The following is a 21,691-nucleotide window of genomic DNA, read 5'->3' as shown; positions in this document are numbered from 1 at the left end:
AAACAAGTATGTTGGTAAAATAACTTCACTAGGGATCTTGCCATTTCAAACAGTGTATTTGCACATTTCTCACTGCTTTCCCTGCTCGTTTCACATATTGGATGAGAACATGCCTTTTTCCTCTTAGTCCATGTTTAACTTTTTGTCCTTTCTTCCATAATTCAACGCGGTAAGGAATGTGCTAATGGATGCCACTTTTACAGAAGCTGCTCGCTCACATACAGCCAGTGTGCCTTCACGGCTAGTCCAGCGTAAAGAAACTCTTGTGTTCCCTTCGTGATCTCTCCATGCAGCTCGAAGATGCCAATTGCTCCTGGAAGCATGGGAATAAGTGAAATGCTTTCCACCACCTTAATGTTGCTATTGGCTTTATGCTGCAGATTTAGTCATTCTTATGACATATTTCCACAATGGTGCATTTCCATCATCATTCCACAGTGATGTACTTGAAGCCTTTCCATGCGTTTTTTTTCCACTTAGGACCTCTGAAATTAATGCAGTCTTCCCTTTGGCTTCATAAACTGTGGGGTCAGACTCCTCAGACTTTGAAGACCTGGAGACAAGTCTTCTAGGACTACCTGTCCCGGAGCTGTCTCAGACCATGAGGGTCATGGCACTGACAGTGGAAACAGTAGTACTTAATTTAAGAGAGTATCTGGCACTTGCAGCACAGCCCAAGGCCCTGCAGTCCCACTACTATTATTATTGGAATTGTTGTTGTTATTATTAAGTTAGATCCTGATCCTTTTACACTGCTGAGGACATGAACTCTGTAAAGACCAATGCTGTTGGTGTACTGGTGAAGGCAGTGTAGACCTCCGACCTGTGCAGAAAGCACCACACAGGGGAGAATAAAACCTAAATCTCCCAACTACCACTTTTCTCCAAGCATGGGGACATGCCAGACCTGCAGGTGTAGTGAGGATCGTTGTCATGATGCCCAGGTGCCCATGGTGTTACTGCTCTGCTGTTCGCTGTAGGACAGGCGCAAAGTGCCCTTTAGAAATGGATGTATTGCATATCCCCACTCCAGTATTTTATTTTATTTTTTTTAACTCCTACAACTGTTTATCCTCAGCTCTGGAGACTGGAGGAGAGACAGCCAGCAGTGTCATTAGGAGGCTTCCCCTTCTAGGCATGCCCTTTGGTGAAGCTGTCTCCAGACCTGTTCCCCTCTCCTCATTAAGCTTATTTTGGAGTTTAGTTGGTACTTCTCCATCCTCCTGAAGCCATCCCAGACCACCCCCTCTCAGAGGGAGCTCTCTTCAAGGTCAGGCCATGCTCCATTTTGAGCAGAACTGGAAGAGAGATGTCTCAGAGTGAAGTTGGAGGAACCTTTTGCTCATGTTCTTCTTCCCTATGCAACGTGCAGGCGCGGGGGGAGAGGTGGCACCCCGTGGCACACGCCTGTGTCCTGCAGGGACTCCTTGTTCTTACCACCCGCTGCCACCTCCCACCAGACCGCTCGTACCGAGGAAGCGGGCAGAGAGGAAAGCCATGGCTGTGAAATCCTCCAGATTAGAAAAGCTGCGGAAATGTCTTCATATTTGCGTGACTGCATCCCACCTAACCATGTCGCTAACAGTCCCTGCTCCTCCTGCACTTTACCAAGTTGGTCCCAGGCAGTTGAGGATGGAGTCTGCAGGCCTGCTGCCCCCTTCTCCCCTATCTACAGGCAGCTCTTGCTTTTCCTCTTTGCCCCACCGATATGTTTGCTGACTGTTTCCTCTCCCTTGTCCTTGCAGGGTGTACATGAGCGTGAAGGAGCTGAAGGAGGCCCTGCAGCTGAACAGCACCCACTTCCTCAACGTTTACTTTGCCAGCTCGGTGAGGGAAGAGTTGGCTGGTGCTGCCACTTGGCCATGGGATAAAGAGGCTCTTAGTCACCTCGGTAAGCAAGTGAACCTACCTGTGGGGTCTTGGGGGCGTTGGCTTCTCTCTCTTGGTGGGCTTGGCCAGAAGAGGCACTAGACATCGCTCTCAGGTAGAGTGGGAGAAAAAGTAAGCTCATGTTTTGAGACAAAGCCTTTTGCCTTCAATTACAGGTTGCTTAGGGAGGTTTTGGGGTTGTTGCCTCAGTTTAGCCCTTCTGTGGCAGGAGCTGGTGTTTTGGCACTGAATTGTGTTCAGTTCAGCCCAGCCTTTTGGGATGGGGGCAGCTGGGAAAGCGAGCACAGACTTCCACAACCATGGCTTGGCTCAACACTGAGGATGTGTAATGAACGTCAAAGGTCGCGGTAACAGGCTCTCTGCTGCTGTAAGGAAAGGAGTCGTCTGTTCCTAATGTCTGTATGGATGGGGCTTTCAGGTAGCCACAAGCTCTGTTAGTGGTGAGGGCAGGGAAACACTGGGGCAGGGAGTGTGGGGAAAGCTGCAGGTTCGCCATTCTTGCTGGCTCTGGAGGGGGAATAAGAGTCGCAATTGTCCGGTTGGTTTAGGTGAGGAGGATTCTCCGAGACCTTCCTGACCTATCCACCAGGGTTCTGGAAACGGTGAACTTCACTCTGCAGTGCTTAATGACAAACATATAGACCAGGAGTCTCGGTGACCTCAGAGGCAAGGCTCCTGAGCTGAACAGGCAGCGAGCTTTAGCCACTTCCAAATCCAGCTGCAAATGTGAGGATGACTATGAAATTAAACCTCGTTTTTATAACTTGGCTTGCTACCTGCTGAGGGCAAGGTACTCTTTGGCTTCAGTGAATTCAAGGCAAGCCATTAAGGTCATCAATCCTGGCAGACTGTGAAATTGCAGCTGCTTCGCTAGAATGTAAATGTACCGTGTGTTTTCTCCTATTTCTGTTGTCTCTTTTTTTTCCTGCCTCTCCCTCCACCTCTTCAATGTCAGAATTTTCTGGCAAAGCCCTTTACACTTTGTAGTCAAAACATCTAAAGTGTTTCTCAATAAGTAACTGGAAATAATTACTCGTGACACCTGCGCAGCAGACCCAGACCTTCTGCTTTTACAAGTGCGTGATGTTCAACCCTTAAAGTTTTACGCTGCTCTTAAAGACCTGTTTTAAAGTTCTTTTGTGCCAGTTTCCCTCCCTCAATGAGTTTCAGGACTGGTTTTTCAATAGCATATTGCTACAATTGCTTGTCGAGGAAGGCAAACCTCCATGAAATTTATTCCTTCGGCTTCCAGAAATCACTTCCAAGGCTCAGCTGGACAATCATCTTACTACAGCAAGTGCTTCAGCCACACATGTTCTTGTCAGACCCCTCCCGATGGCTTGCAAAGAGGTGTACGGAAGGGTAATCAGGGTGACTGGTTTAATCAAAAGCTTGCATTTAACTCTGGTCTTGGAGTTCATGTCCAGCCAGAGTCCTTAAGCAGGGGTGGCACCATCTGGAAATGTTGGATCAGGGCTTTACCAGGGAGGTTCAGGGGAAAAGGGGTGTTGTCCTGGCTCCGGTGCCAGAGCTGTGAAGTGTGAAGCTGGATCTGAACTTCTCTGAGGCTCTGGCACAGACCAAAGACTTTGATTCAAGACAGTCCTTGGTTTTAGATTTAATGAGCTGGGGAGGGAGGGTGACAGATTCTGTTCTCTGTAAACAGTAGGCTCCAGCACATCATCAAGTGTTTTGTACCAGGCACAGTGTATACCAGTGTCAGTGCAGAAGAAATTTAGGACTGAGCAGGAGGTTACCTGCTCTGAGTAAATCTGAGTAAATCTGAAGGTACAGTAGGGAGGAAAGAGCAAAGAAAACCTTGGGAGGAGTGAATAGTAGCTTGAGAAAATTTCCTGAGCTTTAAGGTCCTAGCAGTGACCAGGGATGCCAACAGGCCTTTACAGAAGAGAGGAATCAGTCTCCAGGAAGACACTGTCCTTCCCTTCTTGCGCTGATTCTTGCAGGTCTCCTGCCTCTCCTGATGTTAATGGCTTAGGTCAGCCCACAGGTTTTGCTCCCCCTGTGCCACTGTCTCCTCCTGTGGAGCAGAAATGCCACCCTGCAAACATGGACCCTGCCACATTTGTTCTCTTTTGTTTTGATTCTCCAGCTGAATCAGGTTGATTCTTTGAGTATCACTTGACTTCCCTAAGAAGCTAACTTGCCTCTTGGCCAGACTTTCCTCCCCACTTTTCTCCATTTGTCTCTCTGAAATGGACTTTCTTAGATGTTTTCAAGAGAAGTACCATAAGAATTCTCTCCAACTGCGTTTCCTTATTCTGTTTCAACCCTTCTCTCATCCCAAAGCTCACTAAACGTATTGTTTCCAAATTATCCTTCGCTTCTTCTCTAGATGGTTTTAATCTGCCCTCTGGACTTTGAACTCTGTAGAAACTGGTCTCTTTCATGACCTCTGAGTGTGTCCGTCAAGAAGGTCCTCTTCGCCTTCCTGTTGGCATCGTCACCTTCTGGAAGTTTCAGAAAACTTTGTTCTTTCTTCCCTTTTGTTCACCTATGATTGTTTTTGGAGTATCAGAAATTACATGAACATTCCAATGCTGATGACCTGCAGATCTATTGCTCTCCTCCAGGTTGTTTTCCTGAATAAATTCGAATTTCATGCAGTTTCTGCAGACTTACTGTCTTAGCCCAGTAGCAATACCAACAAACAGCAGCTATGTTCATTGAGGCGTAAAGGGTAATGACCAACTTGGAGAGGGTGAACTGGTCTGTGACATCCCTATAGGCAATATTTCAGCTGCTTTACAGCTTCCAGACAGAGACAGCTTGTACCCAGCCAGCAGCAGAGGCAAAATCTCAAGTCTGTTTGCAGCGCTCCATCTAACCATACTTTGTCTCAGTGTTTCCACCATAATCACAGTCAGTTCTTCTCAAATTCAGAGTGTTCTTGCTAGGAGTCCAGAACTAATTTTCTGAGAACTTGCAAGTAAATCTCTTTAACTGCAAAACACAGAGATGAAGAACTCCTGTCCTATATAAAATTCATCTCTCCGCAACGGAAAGCCTTGCCTCAAAAATCCCAGCAATGCAATAATGTAGACACTTCAAACTTTGTCTAGTTGCATGTGAATGGTATTTGCATAAACATGGTTGAAAGGCAATGGAAGCATGAATATTTGATGTTATAAACATTTTCTGTAGTTATATAAGCTGAGGCCAGCTCATATATCTGCTGAGGTCATTGGATCCTGACGAAGGGCCAGTTGTTCCACCAGAGGTACCTCTAGCAGTGGCCATCTTGCTGCCTGACTAACCACCGTGCGTTTGTTCCACCAGAAGCCGTTCTCCAGTTGCCCAGCCTTGGTTTGACAGGCACGTCCAAAGACGTCTGGTTCACCTGCCCTTGATGCCACGGGGACATGACATTGACATTTTTAGCTTGGCTGTGCAAATGCTGATCCTGGGGGGGTTCCTTGGTCTTGTCCTCAGGCATGAGAGGAGGAGGTCACTTAATGTCTGGTTTAGTACATCTCCCGGAGCAGAAGGAGGTAAAGGTGGAAGGAAAGATCTGATGTGCAGAGGAAGGAGGGGGGACACTGGTCTTGTTGCAACAGGATGTTATGAACACCTCCATATCTGCCTTCATAGCAGAGACCCTCCAAGAGGGGAAATACAACTCCCAGGTCTAAAGCCAGGCTTCTAGAGCCCTTTGCTCACCAGGGAGCTGTGGGGAGAATGGAGGGACGGGGAAGGTCTGGAAGAGAGGCACTGTTCTCATGCTGTTTCTAATCCTGCCATCTAATTAGCTGTAAGAAGTACTAAAAATACAACTGTCCTTGTGGAGTGTGGGGGAGGAATGGGATAGGGGAAGCCAGCAGAGAGGAGGGAGTGACAGGGTATCCCAGCCTTGGCATCCCTCCCCTGCGACAGTTTTCTCCCTCCCTATGTTGGAATCCCATTTTTTCCCCTGTTTGGGAAGAGCATCGGGTTTCTGGTGGAAGGAGGATGGTTTGGTCGCAGGGCCTCTGGTGCCCCTCAGGCCCGTCTTTGTGGTTAGTGCTGCAGGATTCGTGCAGGGCTTTCACATCTCACTCATCTTGTTTATGAACATTATTTTCTTTCCGCATGCACATTCCTCCTTTCAGACCTTTGGGCAGGCAGCCCCCTGCCTTGTTCAGGCTTGGGTTTGGCTGCAGAGTTGCCTTTTCTTTCTGTTTTCTCTGTTTTGTTTAAAAAGAGAAGTAGCTTTCTATATGCCCGCTGGGTTCCCGTCAATGGGGTGCCCTCTGCTATCTACAGTATTTGCCAGCCTGATAGCTGGGAGAGGAGCAGCGTGCAAAAACCTTCTGAACGACAGGACACAATCGAACATGAAGGTCCTGAAAGGATTCTCAAGCTCTGTAGCTTCTTGTGGCTTATAACCAGTCAGATCTATAGGACCAAGGTACAAGGTCCTTTACTCCAGTGCTCTGGTGCAAAGGATCAGGGCACCAGAGCTGGGGAGAAAGGGCATGCAGTCACTTTGTGCCCCATCCTTTGCCTTGGGCCAACAAAATGCCTGGGTTTAGCCTCCACACTGGGGACAAAGCATGAGGAAGAACAACCACCGCGAGTTTTTTGCTAGGAAGTGGTGCCGTTTCACATCGCTGCTCCCTCCCAGCCCCTCCATGAGCCACATGTGCAGGGCGCTGCATGGAAGGTGCCACCCTTACTTCCTCACCCTTTCAACCTGTTGGGCTTGGAAGAATTGCTCGGGGCATCTCGGAAGGCCCTTTCCAGCCCCAGCCCCGTGTTCACTAAACACGGCTCCACCAGAGGAGTCGCAGCCCTGCTGGTTCCCTGCCAGGGACACTGTGATCTGAAGAAAGCCCTCGCTTGGAGGGAATGCCCTGTACTTGAGGACAGGAGGTAGGCCAGTAGCGCACGGAGCTGATTCAGGAGCAGATTTCAAGCTGTCTATGCTGTGGCTGGAGACAGGATCGCACGGTGGCCCTGTGCCAGTTTTAACTTTGCTGGCAGGGGCAGAGATCAGCAGCAGAGATGCAGTAGCAGAGGCTTTGCTGTGAGATAGCTGGCACAGTAAATTCTCCAGGGCCTTGCAAAGGAGGGAGCAAGCTGTACCGGAGCCAACTATTCACTGCACTGCCATCCGAGCTGTCTAGGTTAACAGTAGTTGGGTATAAACAGCCTGCCATGCCATGGAGGTATTGCCTGGAGTTGGCCTGGGCACGTGCTGGGAGCTGCTTTTTTCCCTCTTGTCTTGCTGATATTTCCCAGCCCTTGCTCCTGCACCGCAGGGCAGCATGGAGAAGTGGGTGGAACAAGGAGAAGGGGGTGAGGAAGGAGATGGTCACTTAAAAGCCTCAAAACAGGGAGAAGAGGAGCAGTTTCCAAAGAAGTTTTGGTTTGGGCAGAACACAGAAAAGAAAAGGAAGAGAGGAGATGAGGGGCAAATTTTGTTCTTGAGCATCCTCCACAGAGAGCTGCCCAGCAGGTGTGGTGCACATCTGTCATTACAGGACATGCATCCTGCCTTGGCAGCCAGATCTGGTGGTGAGCAAAGGGAAGGCTCTGCTCCTCTTGGCTTTCCTCGACATCATTGCTCCTTCCTCTTTTCATCACAGGCAGGTGGGCAGGAGAGGAGAAACACCTTGTCCTGCAGGCTGCTCGGGGTAAGGTGAGCATGGGACCTACCCAATGCTTTTGGATCTTCTGGACTCTTGCTGAAGGTGGCTCCCAGCTGGCAAAGCCAAGCGTGTCAAGACTTTGCTAGGCAATTTGTTCTCATCTGCTGTAGGAGCTGGCATGCTTTAGCCACCGGGGCCTGTAGGTGAACTGTCTAATCTGTCCTCTGGTTCAAAAGATTGTCCCTGTAAGCCCAGGTCTGTTTGGTGCCCCGGCTCCCGACTTCATTTGGAGTTTTAAGTGTGAACCAAAGTAGACAATGACTTATAAAAACAGAGGGAAATGGTAGCTGAAACGACTGAAGACTTTTTGGGGAGCAATATGGTCAGAAGGGGGAAGAGAAACCAGCCACCCTACTCTGAAGCAAGGGAGCCTTCTTCCAGCCCTGCAAGGCCAATACTGGCCTCCACCTGGCACCTCCTTTGTGACCTGCAAGCTCAGTGAGAAGATTTTTAGCCAGCACAAGTGAGTAAGGGCAGCTGCTCGCTGTTGCTTTCTTACGATGATTTCCCTGTGCTTGCAATTCCAGGTGGTGTTGTCCTCAACCCTGCTTATTATGGTATGCATGGCCACACGAACACCATGATCCACGAAGTGGGACATGTCCTGGGGCTGTACCATGTCTTTAAGGGAGTGAGCGAGCGGGAATCTTGTGACGATCCCTGCAGGGAGACAACTCCGTCTATGGAGACAGGAGACCTCTGTGCTGACACCGCCCCTGCCCCAAAGAGTAAGCTCTGTCGGGACCCAGACCCTACCAATGACACCTGTGGTCAGACGCTTTTCACGGGGACGCCCTTCAACAACTACATGAGCTACACAGGTGAGGAGCAGTCATTGTTAGAAATGGGAAGGGGCGACCTTTGCGAGAAACTTGGGTTTCTCTCCCTTCCACCTTGCTCTCCAGCTAACGTGCTCCCTCCTGGTGCGCGAGGATGCGCTTGCAGGAACCTCATAGCCCCTCTCTTGCTGTGGTTTCCATCCCTACCTGCCTGCCTGCCCGTGGCTTGCTGGAAGTGCACTGAGGCTGCTCTGCCTTCCTGTTGGCATATGCTCGTTCTCCTGTCCTGGAGCAGCGTTATTATTATTATTAATTTATTTATGGTTACTTATTACGACCAGAGCCACCGTGGCAAGCGCCGGGTTGTGGAACTGCTGAGGCAGTGCCATCTTGTGGCCTCGGGGACACACGACACCAGCCATCCCTGGCAGTAGAGCCACCAGGCGCTGGTGTCTCCCAGGTCTCCCCAGGGTTCTCTGAAAGAGGATTTGGGGATCAGGGAGAGTGCCAGCTGATCCCTGCCACCCTCATCCTGACCGCTGTTCCCCCAGATGATGACTGCACCAACACCTTCACCCCCAACCAAGTAGCCCGGATGCATTGCTACCTGGACCTGGTGTACCAGCGCTGGAGCCAGAGCAAGAAGCCTGCGCCCATCCCAATCCCACCCATGGTCACGGGGCAGACTCAGGACTCCCTCAGCATCTACTGGCTGCCTCCCATCAGCGGTATCATCCATGAGAGGTGAGAGAGCAATGTCCTCCTCTCATTGGTTTACTTGAGCAGGGATCTGCTGGCAAAGCTGCTCAGCACAGCGCTGGGGGCAGAGAGCCGGGGATGGGGGGAGCCTTTTGGGAGTCAGCAAAGGCACCAGGGAGGGCTGGTGCACCCCTCATGTCCCCTGCCAGCTGGCAAGTCTCACTCCAGCCTTAGCAAGCAGCCATTCCTGCAACTGTCCTGGTGATGGGGGGTGCAGATGTGGTCCTGGCACCTTCTTCCCCATGACCGGCTCCAGCAGAGCTGGGCTGTGTGCTGGGCTCTCCCACCAGCCTCTGCCGTCGGGGTGCCGGGAGGCGATGCCAAGGAGCATCAGGAGGTGATGCCAATTCTTAAACCCAAGAGTGCAATCACGGAATGAAAAACGAGCTTCATTTAGCACTTATTGTATAAAATAGCCATTTACCAGGAGGAAATGCAGCCTTGTGGTTAAGGCAGGGAGCTGGAACCGCAAGAGCTGGGTTTCGTTCCCGGCGCTGTCGCAGACTGGCGGTGTAACTAACTGGGGGTAACCTGGGGAACGTTTCAAGCAGGAGAAATGGAATCAGAGTCATTTGGCCTCCTCCCCAGGCAGCTGTCTTCCTTTTATCTTGCTAATGCTAGGGAGTTACTGAGACCTGGACAAGAAGCCGGTGCCTCTGTTCAGCAGCCCCTCTAACTAAAGCAGTTCAGTTTCCACCAATTTTCAGGTCTATGCTTTTATTATTGGACCTTAAGCACATCTTAGAGATTTCAAGCTTGTTTTAAAGCTGCTTCACAAAGCTGTCTTTTGCAATTTAAATGAAGTGTTTTAGGTCCATTGACACAAGCATGGTTCCATGGTTGTTGTCTTTTCAAAGAATTAATGTTCTCCGTGATGGGCCTTTCAACCTGGGGGTGGCAAGAGCCTGTTACCCACCCAGGCATGAGAGCCTCCTGGTGCTGGGTGTTGTGAGCCATTCAGACAAGAACAATGTGCCATGGGGCTTCCTGAGAAGTTGGGTTCCTTGGTTTTCTAGCTTTCTATCTGATCCTGCTTGGGTAAATTTGTATGGAAATGTAACTGGTCATGATTATACACGCGATTCCTTTGTGTCTGTGGTCTGTAGGGAGCTGGACACTCTCTGTGATGACTGTGCTGAGGACGGCACTTTCCGTCAGTATGTGCATGAGGCCTCATCCCCTCGGGTCTGCGACTCCTCTGGCTACTGGACCCCAGAAGAGGCAGAAGGTACTCTCCTCCTCTCTCTCCTTGTCCGTGAATCCTCTGGGTGGAGATGAGGTCTTGCCGGGAGAAGGAAAAGGAGCTTTCTTTTGAGAGAGTGAACCCTCTCCTCTTTGGGGAGGCTTGCTAGTGCAGGAGGTGCCCAGAAGCTACCTGGGGACTGCCAGCTGGTTTGGGACAAACAAACTCTGATGCTACACAAGTAACACCAATTGCTCCCCTGAATGGTATTAACAAGAGACATTGGGAAATGGAGCCAAGTTTCATTGAAATAAAAGGCTTACAATATAGATATTGGGGGCTCGTCCAAAACCGTGGAGACGTTCCCAGGCTTTGAGACCACTCTGTCTGAAGGGAGCAGGAGAAGCCCCTTGCCCAGTCCCACGCATCCTGTACCAAGTCCTGGCTGATCGGGGTCGGATGCTATTCTTGCTGGTTTGCAGAGCCACCTCATGAGCTGCCTGGGCATGCTGGCTCACAAGGTCACGCAGCTGCTGCAGGAGTTGTTGGGCTTTCCATGCTGCAGAAGGGGCAGGAGATCAGGTGAAACAATCCCATGGGCTGTCTGTAGTGTGCATGTTGCTGTCGAAACTTGTGGAGCCAGAGGATCTGCTAGTACTGTGCGTCTGCATGTGTTTGAGCCACTAAGGCTGGCTGAAAATGCACTGGTGACTGCTGAGAAAGTACAGTTGGGACTTCGTTTCCCCCTTGGGACGAAGTCCATGCTTTGAGAACAGAAGTGTCAGCATGTAGCTGGGGTTCAGTGCCTGAAAACTCATCTCTAGATTTGGCATATCATGGGATTAATCTCTTGCTAGCATTGCAAATCACACACACATGCGCGCACACACAGGCAAGTTAAAGAAATAATCAAATTTGTGCTTATTCAGTGATACCAAACAAATCAAAGCTTGGCTCATTTATCTTCAGTAGTTCCTGTTTCCCCTGCCTGTCTGATTCACTGGCAAATTAAAACTGCAGCTGGAAGTATTGGATGTTATTTTCTCCTTTGCATGAGCCTGTAATTATCACAAGCGCATGTTGGCTCTGGTGAAAAAGAGACAGGTTTTAAGGTTTTTAGAAGAGGAAAGTTAAACGGATGCAGGCTTTGAACTGCTGCTCCCTAAGGAACGCTTGCAGTGGTTCATGGAGATGAGAGTATTTCACTACAGGATGATGAAATCTGGTGATGCTTTCTGAGACTGAAAGCCCAGTGCTACATCTCTCTTTCTGAGTGCTAATCCTTCACCAGGGGAGGAAAGCCGGACAGCTGGGGCCAGCCTGGGGTCCTGGTGGCCCTCAGCAAGCCTTCTGCAACCATGAGACTGCACAGCAAGCTTTGTGTCCCCCAGCCATGTTCAGGCAGGTGCTAGAGCTACTGGTGGCACCGAGACCTGATGCAGTGCGGGTACCAATATCCTGTCTGTCAGAGGGCTTGGCAGATCTGATGCTACCAGGAGATGGGAGACCAGTGGTGCTTGTTGCTTTCTGGGATGTCCACGACTTCTGGAACCTGCAGCTATAGCACAGATGCATAAGCTCCTATGGGGACCCTGTGGGGAGGATGGCCCCTTTGGGTCCCCTGTAAGGTCAGCTGTAGCCTGGTTCTCATCCTCTTCTTTGTCTTTCCTGCCTAGGGCCCCCAGACGTGGATCAGCCCTGCGAGCCCAGCCTGCAGGCCTGGAGCCCGGAGCTCCACCTGTACCACATGAACATGACCGTGCCTTGCCCCCAGCCAGATGGCTGCATCCTGGAGCTGCGCTTCCTGCACCCCGTCTACCCCGATTCCCTCACCCTCTGGACCACATACCTCTCCACTGACTCACCCAAGGCACTGTCTGACATTGAAATCCTGACAGAGCAGGGGGAGTCCATCCATTTGGGCCCCCTGGACACCTTCTGTGATGTCCCTTTTACCGTGAAGCTCAACATCCACAAGAAGGTGTCTGGAGTCAAAATCTATACCTTTGATGAGAGGATGGAGATAGACACGGCCCTGCTGACCTCCATGCCCCACAGCTCCCTCTGCTCCTCCTGCAAGCTGATCCAATACCGTGTCCTCCGTGAGCCCCCCTTCGCAGACGGATCCCCTGCCACGACAACACAGGCGCACCGCGAGTTCATCGACACGTGAGTGCCACCTGCGGGCCCCCAAGTGGGTTTGTGTCTGGGGGGGCTACCAGGCCCGGTGCTGTGAGCAGACTCCATGCTTGAGTTCACGGGCTTACCAGGCCTGGTGCTGCGAGCAGTTCCCTGCTTGAGCTCATGGGGTTACCAGGCCCAGTCACCATGCCCTGCTGTGAGCAGCCTCCCCACCCGCCATCGAGGAAGCTTGTTGCTGCCCCATCACGCTAGCGCAGGCCTTGCCAAGGAGCTGAGGCTAGCGAGAAGGAACTCATTAAACCCAGAAACGTGGCTAGTAAAATGATTGTTAGAGTTCATGCAGCTTCTCCCCGGCTCAGTCCCTCGGGGAAGGAATGGCAGGCCCCTCTGCATGACCTGGCAGCAGCTCTCTTCCCATAGCAGCTGCCTCTGGCAGTTTAGGGTATGAAGACAAATGTCCAGGCACAGCACTGCCTGGGCACAGACGTGTGATTCCTATAACTGGGGCGATCAAATTTATTGCAGGTTGCGTGGGTTGTTCTCTCCTGCTCGTTGCTCACATCCTCTGTGTTCCTGCAGGGAAGTGACGCCCGGGCAGGTGTACCGCTACCAGGTGCAGGCAGTCTCTGGGACAACCTTGGGAGAAGCTTCCCCACCGCTTGTCCACGTCCACGGAGCGCCCTACTGTGGGGATGGGAAGGTGACCGCGTAAGTCAAGAAACCCATGCTCTCAGCTGAGGTACTTTAAGCTGGCGGGTCATCCTGCCCCAAAGGGAAGTGCAGGGTTGGTCCTCCACCCAGGGGTACCGGCCTGAAGATAGCTGTGCTCCCAGCATAGGAGATGGAGATGGTCTTTGTGAGGAGCAGGGTCTGGATGAGGGGTCCAACCTGAACTTTGTCCCCGTTTTCATCCCCTGGGCAAGATGCAGTGTCTTTTCTCCTCCCTCTTACCCCATGTGGTGTTCTTCCTCTTCTCCCTCCTTCTATGGAAATGGACCCGAGACATGGAGTCCTCACTTGTTATGAGGCAGAAGCACACAGGGAGTGTGAGTCAAGGGTGGCGTTAACACATCCGGGTGCTGTCCTCTTAGGAGCCTGGAGGAAGAATGCGATGATGGGGACTTGCTGGATGGAGATGGCTGCTCCAGGAAGTGTAAGAAGGAAAAAGGCTTCAACTGTGTCGGTGAGTCTGAGTAGATTTGAGATATCCTTGCTAGGCAGAAATCAAAACAGTGAACTGCTCTCACTTCCCTCATAACAGTCCTTAGAGCACGTGGTGGTGCACGTCACTGTAATAAAATGTGGATCTGCAGCTGGAGTGATCTACAGGGTTTGTCAGGCCCTTGTGATGGGAAATCCCAGGGCCAAATGACCAGCACGCCTCCTGGGAGAGAAGCTGTGTGTGCCTGCAGCCTGGTTTGCAAGCAGGGCATTCTCCATCTCCTTGCAGGAGAGCCGAGTCTGTGCTACGTGCACGATGGAGATGGCGTGTGTGAGCCCTTCGAGAAAACAAGCAGCGTCCTGGACTGCGGTCCCTACACGCCCGATGGATACGTGGACCTGTGGGCAGCAAAAGCCTATGCCTCCCATCAGGATGAGAAGTCCTGCCCTGCTTCCTTGGCCACTGGAGAGCCTGTTGCAAAGGTAAGTGACGGCGTGATGAAAAAAAAGACTTTTCTAGCAATAAATCCCCACCCCCTCCTCAGTAAAGCTGGGGGATTTGCTGTCTGAGCAGGATTTTACTGAGGCAGAAATCAAAGCTTCAGAGCACCTCTGGAAGTGTTCACTGACTACTGTGCTCCCATGCAGAGAGCCAGTAGAGGACCAGAGCATTTCCTACACCCCTCTTGCAGTAGTTTCTAGGGCCAGGAAGTGCAGTCCATGGAGGGGTTTCTCATCAAAATGGGGGGCACCTCCTCTCTATGCAGTTTAGGGACCACCCCTGTCCCACCAGCTAAGTACACATGAACAGTGGACCCACAAAAAAAAAAAAAAAAAAAAAAAAGTAATACCTTATAAAATTGGTGCCTGAAAGGATAAAATCACATGTACATCAACATCTGTGCTGCTCTCAGGCTGTCTGATCTGAAGCCAAAGAAAAAATCAATGGGAGAATCATCTTTCATATAGGCTTTGGAGCAGGGCCCTGGAGGTCCTAGGATGGGATTTCACCTGATCAGTGTTAACATGGTGTAACATGGTGTGTGTGTGTGTGTGTGTGTATTCTTTCCTAGCAAGCTGAAGAAGAGGATTAAGTGTGTAGACAGGGCACATTTTTAGCCATTTGTATGAGCACTTCAGCTGACCTAACAATCTGAGTATCATGAAGATGGTTCCTTACTTAGTTAAATTGTCCGTATGTATGTGATTAGTGGGATGCCTTGGGCTTGGGTGTCTAACCCTCTAGAAGGACACACTTATCTCCCAGGCTTTGTCCCCCAGGCCTAGAGGGAGACCTGGCACACCATAGGGCACCAAATGGTGCTGAAACCTGGTATTCAGGCAAAAAAATCTCATCTTTAGATCTTGTTGGCCCAATCACAATCCAGAGACTATGGTCCTTCTGCCATTCTACAGCCTGGCTCAGGCCCACAGGCAGCATGAGGTACTTCAACAGCATATTTACACCACCACAAAAGGACAAAGGCCTTCTGCACACATGTATGAGGAACACCTCAGGGTCCTTACCTCTGCTTCACACTGTGTTGAGCCTCCCCTTAGGTTCTGTAGGTGCTCTTTAATTCTTTCTCTTGCTTCCCTCTCTTCTTTCTGGGTTGAAAAAAAAAAAAAAGACCTCTCTTCTTTCAGGCATGTAAATCCTACCTTCACGCTGTGCCAAAGGACCTTTCCCAGGCTGCTTGGTTCCCATGTTCTCGCAGCCAAGACAATGCTCAGGATCCAAATGAGGAGAGGATGCCCTTGGGCGGTGAGAAAGTTTGGCTCAAGGTAAGTGAGGGCGTGTGGTCAGGCACAGAAAGATATGCTTGCCTTTATCCCAACACTTTGGTGACCAAGGCCAGTCCTCTTCTGCCCTTCAGTGGGAGCTATGGCAGTCTGAAAAGCTGCTTGGATGGGACTGTATACCTTACCAAGTTCTTTGCAAACCCTGGATGCCTGTGGCTGGGTCTTAGGTAGTTGCCCCATTCCCACTGTGAACAGCAAACCCATCCTGCAGCGGACTGCCAGGAGGAGGGCTGTGCCAGAAACCAGAAGCCCACAGAAATGTTTTGAGGCTGAGAAACAACTTGCTCCTGACTACTCCCTGCAGTCGAGCTGTGCTGTTACACCCGCAAAAGGGTGGGCACAAGCTGGCTGAGCTGTGCTAAAGGCCCATGTTGTTGTTGTTGCTCCCCATGGCTGGGAAAAGCGTCAGCGGGTGCTTCAGAAGCTGTGAGGGTTATAGGAAGAGCAGCATCTTTGGGGATGCTGGGTCACCTGCTGCCTGAGCCTCCAAGAGAGGCTGCTCTCGACACACAAGGATAAAGATCAGAACATCTGCTCTTCAGCCTCATGAAAATCCCACTTCCAGTTGGCTTCATCTGGAGATGTACTGTCCTCCTGCCCCGGTGACTGCACCTAAGGAGATGCTTTTCTGTGCCCAAGCTGCTGGTCCCCAGCCTGCGCTGGTCTTGGGAGGGTGACTGGCACATCAACCTCTCCATCCCAGCAGGCAGGGCAGGGGAGAGCTGAGGGCTGGGCCAAGGTGGTTTTTTACAGTGTTGATTTTCTGACTGCAGCCACAGTTTGGAGGTTTCGCGGCTGCTGCCTCGTGTTACTGGAAAGATGGGTTGTGGCTTGCTGCTTCCTCAGCAGCCTGAGGGACACCTTGCCCTGCTTGGCTGGAGGCTGTCTAGAGAGAACCTCATCCTGGGACTCTCAGAGCCTCAGGGAATCACCAAACCCAAGTCAATAAACTTTGGTCTTACCTCTCCATCCTCTCTGAGGACCTCTCCAAAGAACTTCCTTTAACTGATTTTTTTCCCCCTCTGTCTGTGCTCACAACCTACTTTCCAGCTTCAGTCTCTGGTGTAGGCCATGACAGACGTACCTTCTTCCTTTGCTAGCGAGAAGGCAGAAATCTCCCTCTCTGCCCTACCTAGATGAAAGCTTGCTCTCCACTTCTCACCGGGGGTTAAAGCACGTTCCAGTTTTATTGGAGCTTGTGGTCAGTTCTCTTCCTCTATGGATGTTTATATTAAAGACTTTCATTACTGGTTCTCCATGCTCTCTTTAGGAGTGCTATTATTTTCCGCCCATAAAATTATTTATGGACTAGTAATAAATATGCCCTTTTCTTTCTTTTTTTTTTCTTTCTTTCTTTTTTTTTTTTAATAGTTTGCCTGATTGGTAACATATTGGGTTGGGAAAGACAGATTCTTGTTGACAATTTGCCTAGCACGCCCGCCTGTGCGGACAGGAATGGTGCTGCTCGTACATGCATGCACATGTAATTTCATGGCTACCACCCCCCTTGGCCATTTTAGAGCTGCACCTGTGTCACCTGGGTTAAAACCACGCCACAAGCCTCAGCACAGTGTAGGAATTGCTTCCTACCTTCTCAAGAGCTAGCACCAATGAGCGAGGAAAAGGTTGGATCGTGTTGTAGGGGGGCAAGAGGTGCACGTGGCTGTACCACCTAATGAAGCATCGACTGTGCAGATGGGAATAATTACCACTTGCAGATCTGCGGCCATGCTTTGTTCTCTGTTTGCAACACATCCGATGCAGGGAGGAATCAAAATCACTTGGAGGCAAGTCACGATGCAACACACAGGAAATTAAATGTGAAGGGGGGGAGGGAGGGAGAAGAAAAATTAAACAGATAGCCTGCTGTGGTCAAGCACAAAATATGTAAAAATAAATTAAGAACTACTTTTTTTTTAAAGTAAATTGGGATGTTAGGTAATCCAGCTGCCCTGGCTCTAACTTGGGGCCAGTCAGTGCACTCCTGCAGGCTGGGAGACCTGAGCTGGCACCCAAGGCTTGCTCCTGTCCGTGGCTGTGCCACTTTGGCTGCCTAGGTGGGATAGGGAGCGGTGGGGCAGGTGCCGTCCTCACCCCATGCTGGCACCGGTCGAGAGCTGAACTCTGTGGTGTGCACAGGCAATGCCCAGCATGGCTGGGCTGAAATGCTGCTTGGTGGCTGCTCTCCGGGCTGTGCCTGGCCAGCCGGGACTTGTCCTCCTCCCAAATGCAGCTTTGCCTTGAATTTCTGGACTCCATCTATGCCTGCATTCAACAAAAACACTCCATAGGGTGGATCTGGATTGAAACACATCTTGGCGCTGGGTGTGGGGTGGTCTGGGGTGGGGGAGAAAAACATTTCTATCCTCTTACTTCCCAGGAACGTCTGCCCCGCCGTGATTGATGCCATCCATTTCCCGGCTGCCTCCTGTAGCCTTCAGGGCTGCAGACAAGTGGGGAGCTGTCAGCTCTCCGAGCAGGCAGGACTTCCTGCCACAAATCTTTCCACGTGTTGGCTGACGGACAGCTCGCGCTCACTCCGGCTTCTGGGGCTGTGTCTTGTTTTTAATGGAAATAGCGTGGCAGCAGAGCCTCGCTCACGTAGAAGGGGGAGCCTGGCAAGGAAGGGCAGAGAAAGGGGGATCCAGGTCTTGGTCAAATAGGGCTTCATTTTAACAGCAGCAAATGGGGAAGCTGGGGAGGTGCCATAGATGTATGGCAAGGCAGGACTGGTGCACATGGGAAATACTAGTGAAGGGAAAGGAGGGGGGGGGAGGACTGTGTTTCTGCACCCTCCCTTCCCTCCCCCTGCCCATTCACTGACCCCACGCAGTGTGTGAACCCCAACCCTCCTCTCCCCACGTGCTCCCTCCTTGCCTTCCTCTGGTGCGACCAGGAGGGTTGCATCAGGTGTGCATGCTCCGACTCTCTCACCAGGTGTGCTTCGAGCGACCCGCAGTGCCCACCTCCATCCTGGTCTTCCTGGCCTCTGACGGCACAGCCCCGAGCGACCAGCACAAGCCGAGGGTGACCATCCAGCTGAGCGACGTGGACGGGCTGAACCGCTCCTTGGGTGAGCACCGGGTGCAGCGCTTCTCCTTTCCATACTGCTCTGAGCTTGTCTGCTGAGACACGTGGGCAAGCAGGGGTGGTGGTGGAGCACTGAAATGAGACACAATGCTACCAGCGCTGAGCTAGTGCCTTCTTTCCTCCTCTTCACCTCGCAGGGACGCACGAGCTGTCATGTCAGCACAACCCGCTCGTCATCGACGCGACCCGTGGCCAGCAGGACCCGTCCTACCGGGCTGGGTCGGTGCTGCTCAACTTCTCCTCCCCACTCGTGGGTGTCGCAGCCGTGGCCCTGCGGACGCCAGCTCTGCCGAGCTCCGCTGACCCCACCACCTGCCTGCTGCCGCACAAGGAGGGACACGGCCATCAGCGATACAGGTATCGCCGCCTCGGGCACCTTTCCAGGGGCTCTGGGCTTGGTTTTTGTGGGCTTGGCTCCATGTGCTCACACAGGGAGCGCCTGAGCTTGAATGGGGGGGAAGGGGGTGGACCAGGTGGCCCCTTCCAACCCGGGCTGTTCCGTGACCCACTCTCTGAGTTGCTTTGTGACTGTTCTCAGGTGGGATTTGAGATGTTACTGGAAAGTCAGGTGTAATTAGACTTGATTTGCTTATCTTGCTGCATGGGAGAGGGGGCAGGAAAGCAGACTTTGTGCATGGCCTGTGCATATGCACAGAAGTGCATGAAGGCAGTGTTTCCTGATGGGAAAACCGAGCTTTCTCTGCTGAGCAGCTATTACTGAGGGTGAAATGTAGGTTTCTTCTGTGTGCGCTTTGCCAACATCATCCCACCCAGTCCCTTCCTTCCCTGCACTATGGGGAACACGGATGAAGCTCCCCCTGCCATGGCTGGCAGCCTCCCTTTGTTGGCTTGGGCTGCCTTGCTGATAAAGATGATAGCTGCCATACTGCTTTGATGCCAGGCACTCAGCAGTGCCCGAGTGTCTTTGTAAAGCTGTGAACAAGAGGAGGTGTTTACAGAATGGGATGCTGCCTTCCAGGCAGGTTGAGCTAGCAAAGGCACAGGTAAGGACCATCACCCAAGATAGATTAAGTCGACAAGGCAGCAAGAGCATGCGGACATGAGGAGGGACAAGGGGATGATGCTCAGCTTTGTCCTGGACCAGTAGTGGGGCTGGCAACCCCTGGTTGCTAAAATCATGCAACTGGGAATGCTGAGTTTGGGTCTAAGCTATTGTGGAGGCACTAAGAGCAAAGGGCTCTGGCTAGGGTCATCGCATTGCTACTCCTGTCTTTATTTTTCTGCTGCTGATGGCCCTGGATGGACGAACATCGCTGATAATGAATGAGCGTGCGTGTGTTTGTCTAAAAGCTTGTGGGATCACGGTGCGATTGATTTATGTAGAGTTCTGGAAGCTGTGAATATCCAGCAGTTGCTTTTTACTTTTTTTTTTTTTTTTAAGTGCATGTGTGATTTATACAGAAACATAAATCTTAGTGAGTCAGCATATAAATATTATTCTCAGCCTTACATTAAAGGATCAGTGTCCACCTGAAATGCAGTCCGTTTCCTCCTGGTAGCTGTTACAGCTATGCACACACATGCTTCCAAGCCCCTAGCCAACTGATGTGGTTTTTCAATTACATTTTCTCATCCTTTAAAATAATTTTGTGCTCTCATTGCTTAAGAGCTTCCCCCTCCCCCTCAGAAGTGGCTGGAAGGATGAACAGACTGACCAGACATAGCTCAGCATCGCTTATGCATGGGCAGAAGTACATAAAGGGACAAATAGAGGAAAGTAAATGTTTCTCTCTTAAAAGTTTCATAAAAACATATAGCTGGTGAGAGAGGAGAAGGTTCAAGGAGAAAGAAGAAGGTTCAAGGAGAGACCCTGTCAGCTCATTTTCTGTTAGGCACCAGTGGATCCACATCAGTAAAGATCCAATCCCACCTTCAGGAAAAGCACCCTAATTTACCACTTCCAGTGTCGGGAAAGAGGAAGTCAGCAAAGTCAGGCATGGGGCTGGCCTTTGGAGAAGAGATTTCTGGAGCAGTTTCCTCTGGCCAGAGGCATCATGAGGTTCCAGCCATTAACAGGATGGACACAGGGCTGAAATCAGCCTCGTTACAGTGTCTTAAAAATCTTCTGCTCATCAGCCAGGCAGGAAGAATGGCCAAGTGAGTAGCTTTAGCCCTTCGTTATCATGAAGCAGCTTCGAGCACCCCAAACCCAGGCTGCTGGCCTCCCTGCAGTGACCTTCCCTGCTCAGCTGCGAGGGGGCAGGATGTTAAACTGCAGGTTATGCACATGCCCTTAGCAAACACACTAAGCAAATCAGATCCCCAGAGTCTCAGGAGTAGGAAATGCTATTTATAGTGTTGCTTTTCTGGACAAGAGGCTTGAATATTTAGAGGGGGTAAGGCTTTGATTTACAATCTCCAGTAGTCTCACTAATATAAAGGATCTGCCTTTGCTAAGTCGGGAAAGATCCAAGTATTTTTTTTCCCCTTTATTGTATTTATAAAATCTATTTCATATCCAAAACAAATGTTCAGCGGTATTGTTATTTTTCAGGGCTAATAATTGTTTTCACATAAGGGCAGGTGGAATCTGGGGAAAAGTATCCCTATTTAAAAAACAACACAAAACAAAACAAAAAAAAAACAGGAATGTAAAATCTTTATAGGTTTGGAGATATTCAACTGTAAAAGATCATAGAAGATCTGTGTTATTCCAATAAAAAGTTGAATTGACCATTCGTGTGCACCCAGCCTCACATACACAGTACGTGCATGTAAGTGCTTTCCTAAAATAACCCAAGAAAGGGACAGTAACAAAAGCAAGAAAGAAACGAGGTTTCCTGACTTCAGCCTAGAAACGCTCATTGCCAAAATAATAAATATGACTGCTTGGTATTTCTGCAACATCTTTCATCTTGAAGGATCTCAAAGTGCTTTGCAGGCTTAGGAAAACAAAGAGATCACGTTTCTGCTGGTGAAATGCAGCCATCTCCAGGTCAGGATGCAGCAGGCGATTGTCGCTAGAAAAACACATCCTTGTTTTGAAGAAAGAGTTGCCTTCTCCCTTCAAACCCACCTCAGGCATCACAGGTGGGAAGAGCATTGGCAGACCAAAGTGTCATGGACCTTGCCCCTCACTACCAGCACCACCACCCCCTCTCCACTGCCTCTGCCAGCACCCAGGGCTCTTTTTTGCATTCTGCACCGAATCGCAACCACATGAGGTTGAGCAGAAACCAGACTTTTAATAAGTTTCCTGAAAATTCCCATCTGCA

At 50.7% G+C, this 21,691-nt stretch overlaps 1 protein-coding gene across 2 annotated transcripts in view; it reads left to right on the top strand.

Moving 5' to 3' along the window:
* PAPPA2 (pappalysin 2) overlaps positions 1–21,691 on the top strand; it is a 76,070-nt gene that overhangs the window by 17,552 nt on the left and 36,827 nt on the right. For both annotated transcript variants that reach the window (XM_040565761.1, XM_040565760.1), the window contains exons 3-13: positions 1,746–1,891; positions 8,066–8,359; positions 8,869–9,061; positions 10,183–10,304; positions 11,936–12,428; positions 12,981–13,109; positions 13,493–13,584; positions 13,852–14,045; positions 15,210–15,347; positions 18,303–18,438; positions 18,593–18,812. In XM_040565761.1, coding sequence (XP_040421695.1) covers positions 1,746–1,891; positions 8,066–8,359; positions 8,869–9,061; positions 10,183–10,304; positions 11,936–12,428; positions 12,981–13,109; positions 13,493–13,584; positions 13,852–14,045; positions 15,210–15,347; positions 18,303–18,438; positions 18,593–18,812 — 2,157 coding nt within the window. The remainder of the gene's footprint in view (positions 1–1,745; positions 1,892–8,065; positions 8,360–8,868; positions 9,062–10,182; positions 10,305–11,935; positions 12,429–12,980; positions 13,110–13,492; positions 13,585–13,851; positions 14,046–15,209; positions 15,348–18,302; positions 18,439–18,592; positions 18,813–21,691) is intronic.

The sequence above is a fragment of the Cygnus olor genome, chromosome 8 (assembly GCF_009769625.2).
Source record: "Cygnus olor isolate bCygOlo1 chromosome 8, bCygOlo1.pri.v2, whole genome shotgun sequence".
NCBI lineage: Eukaryota > Metazoa > Chordata > Aves > Anseriformes > Anatidae > Cygnus > Cygnus olor.
The sequence above is the reverse complement of the archived record's forward strand: the minus strand, read 5'-3'. Positions and strand labels throughout refer to the sequence as shown.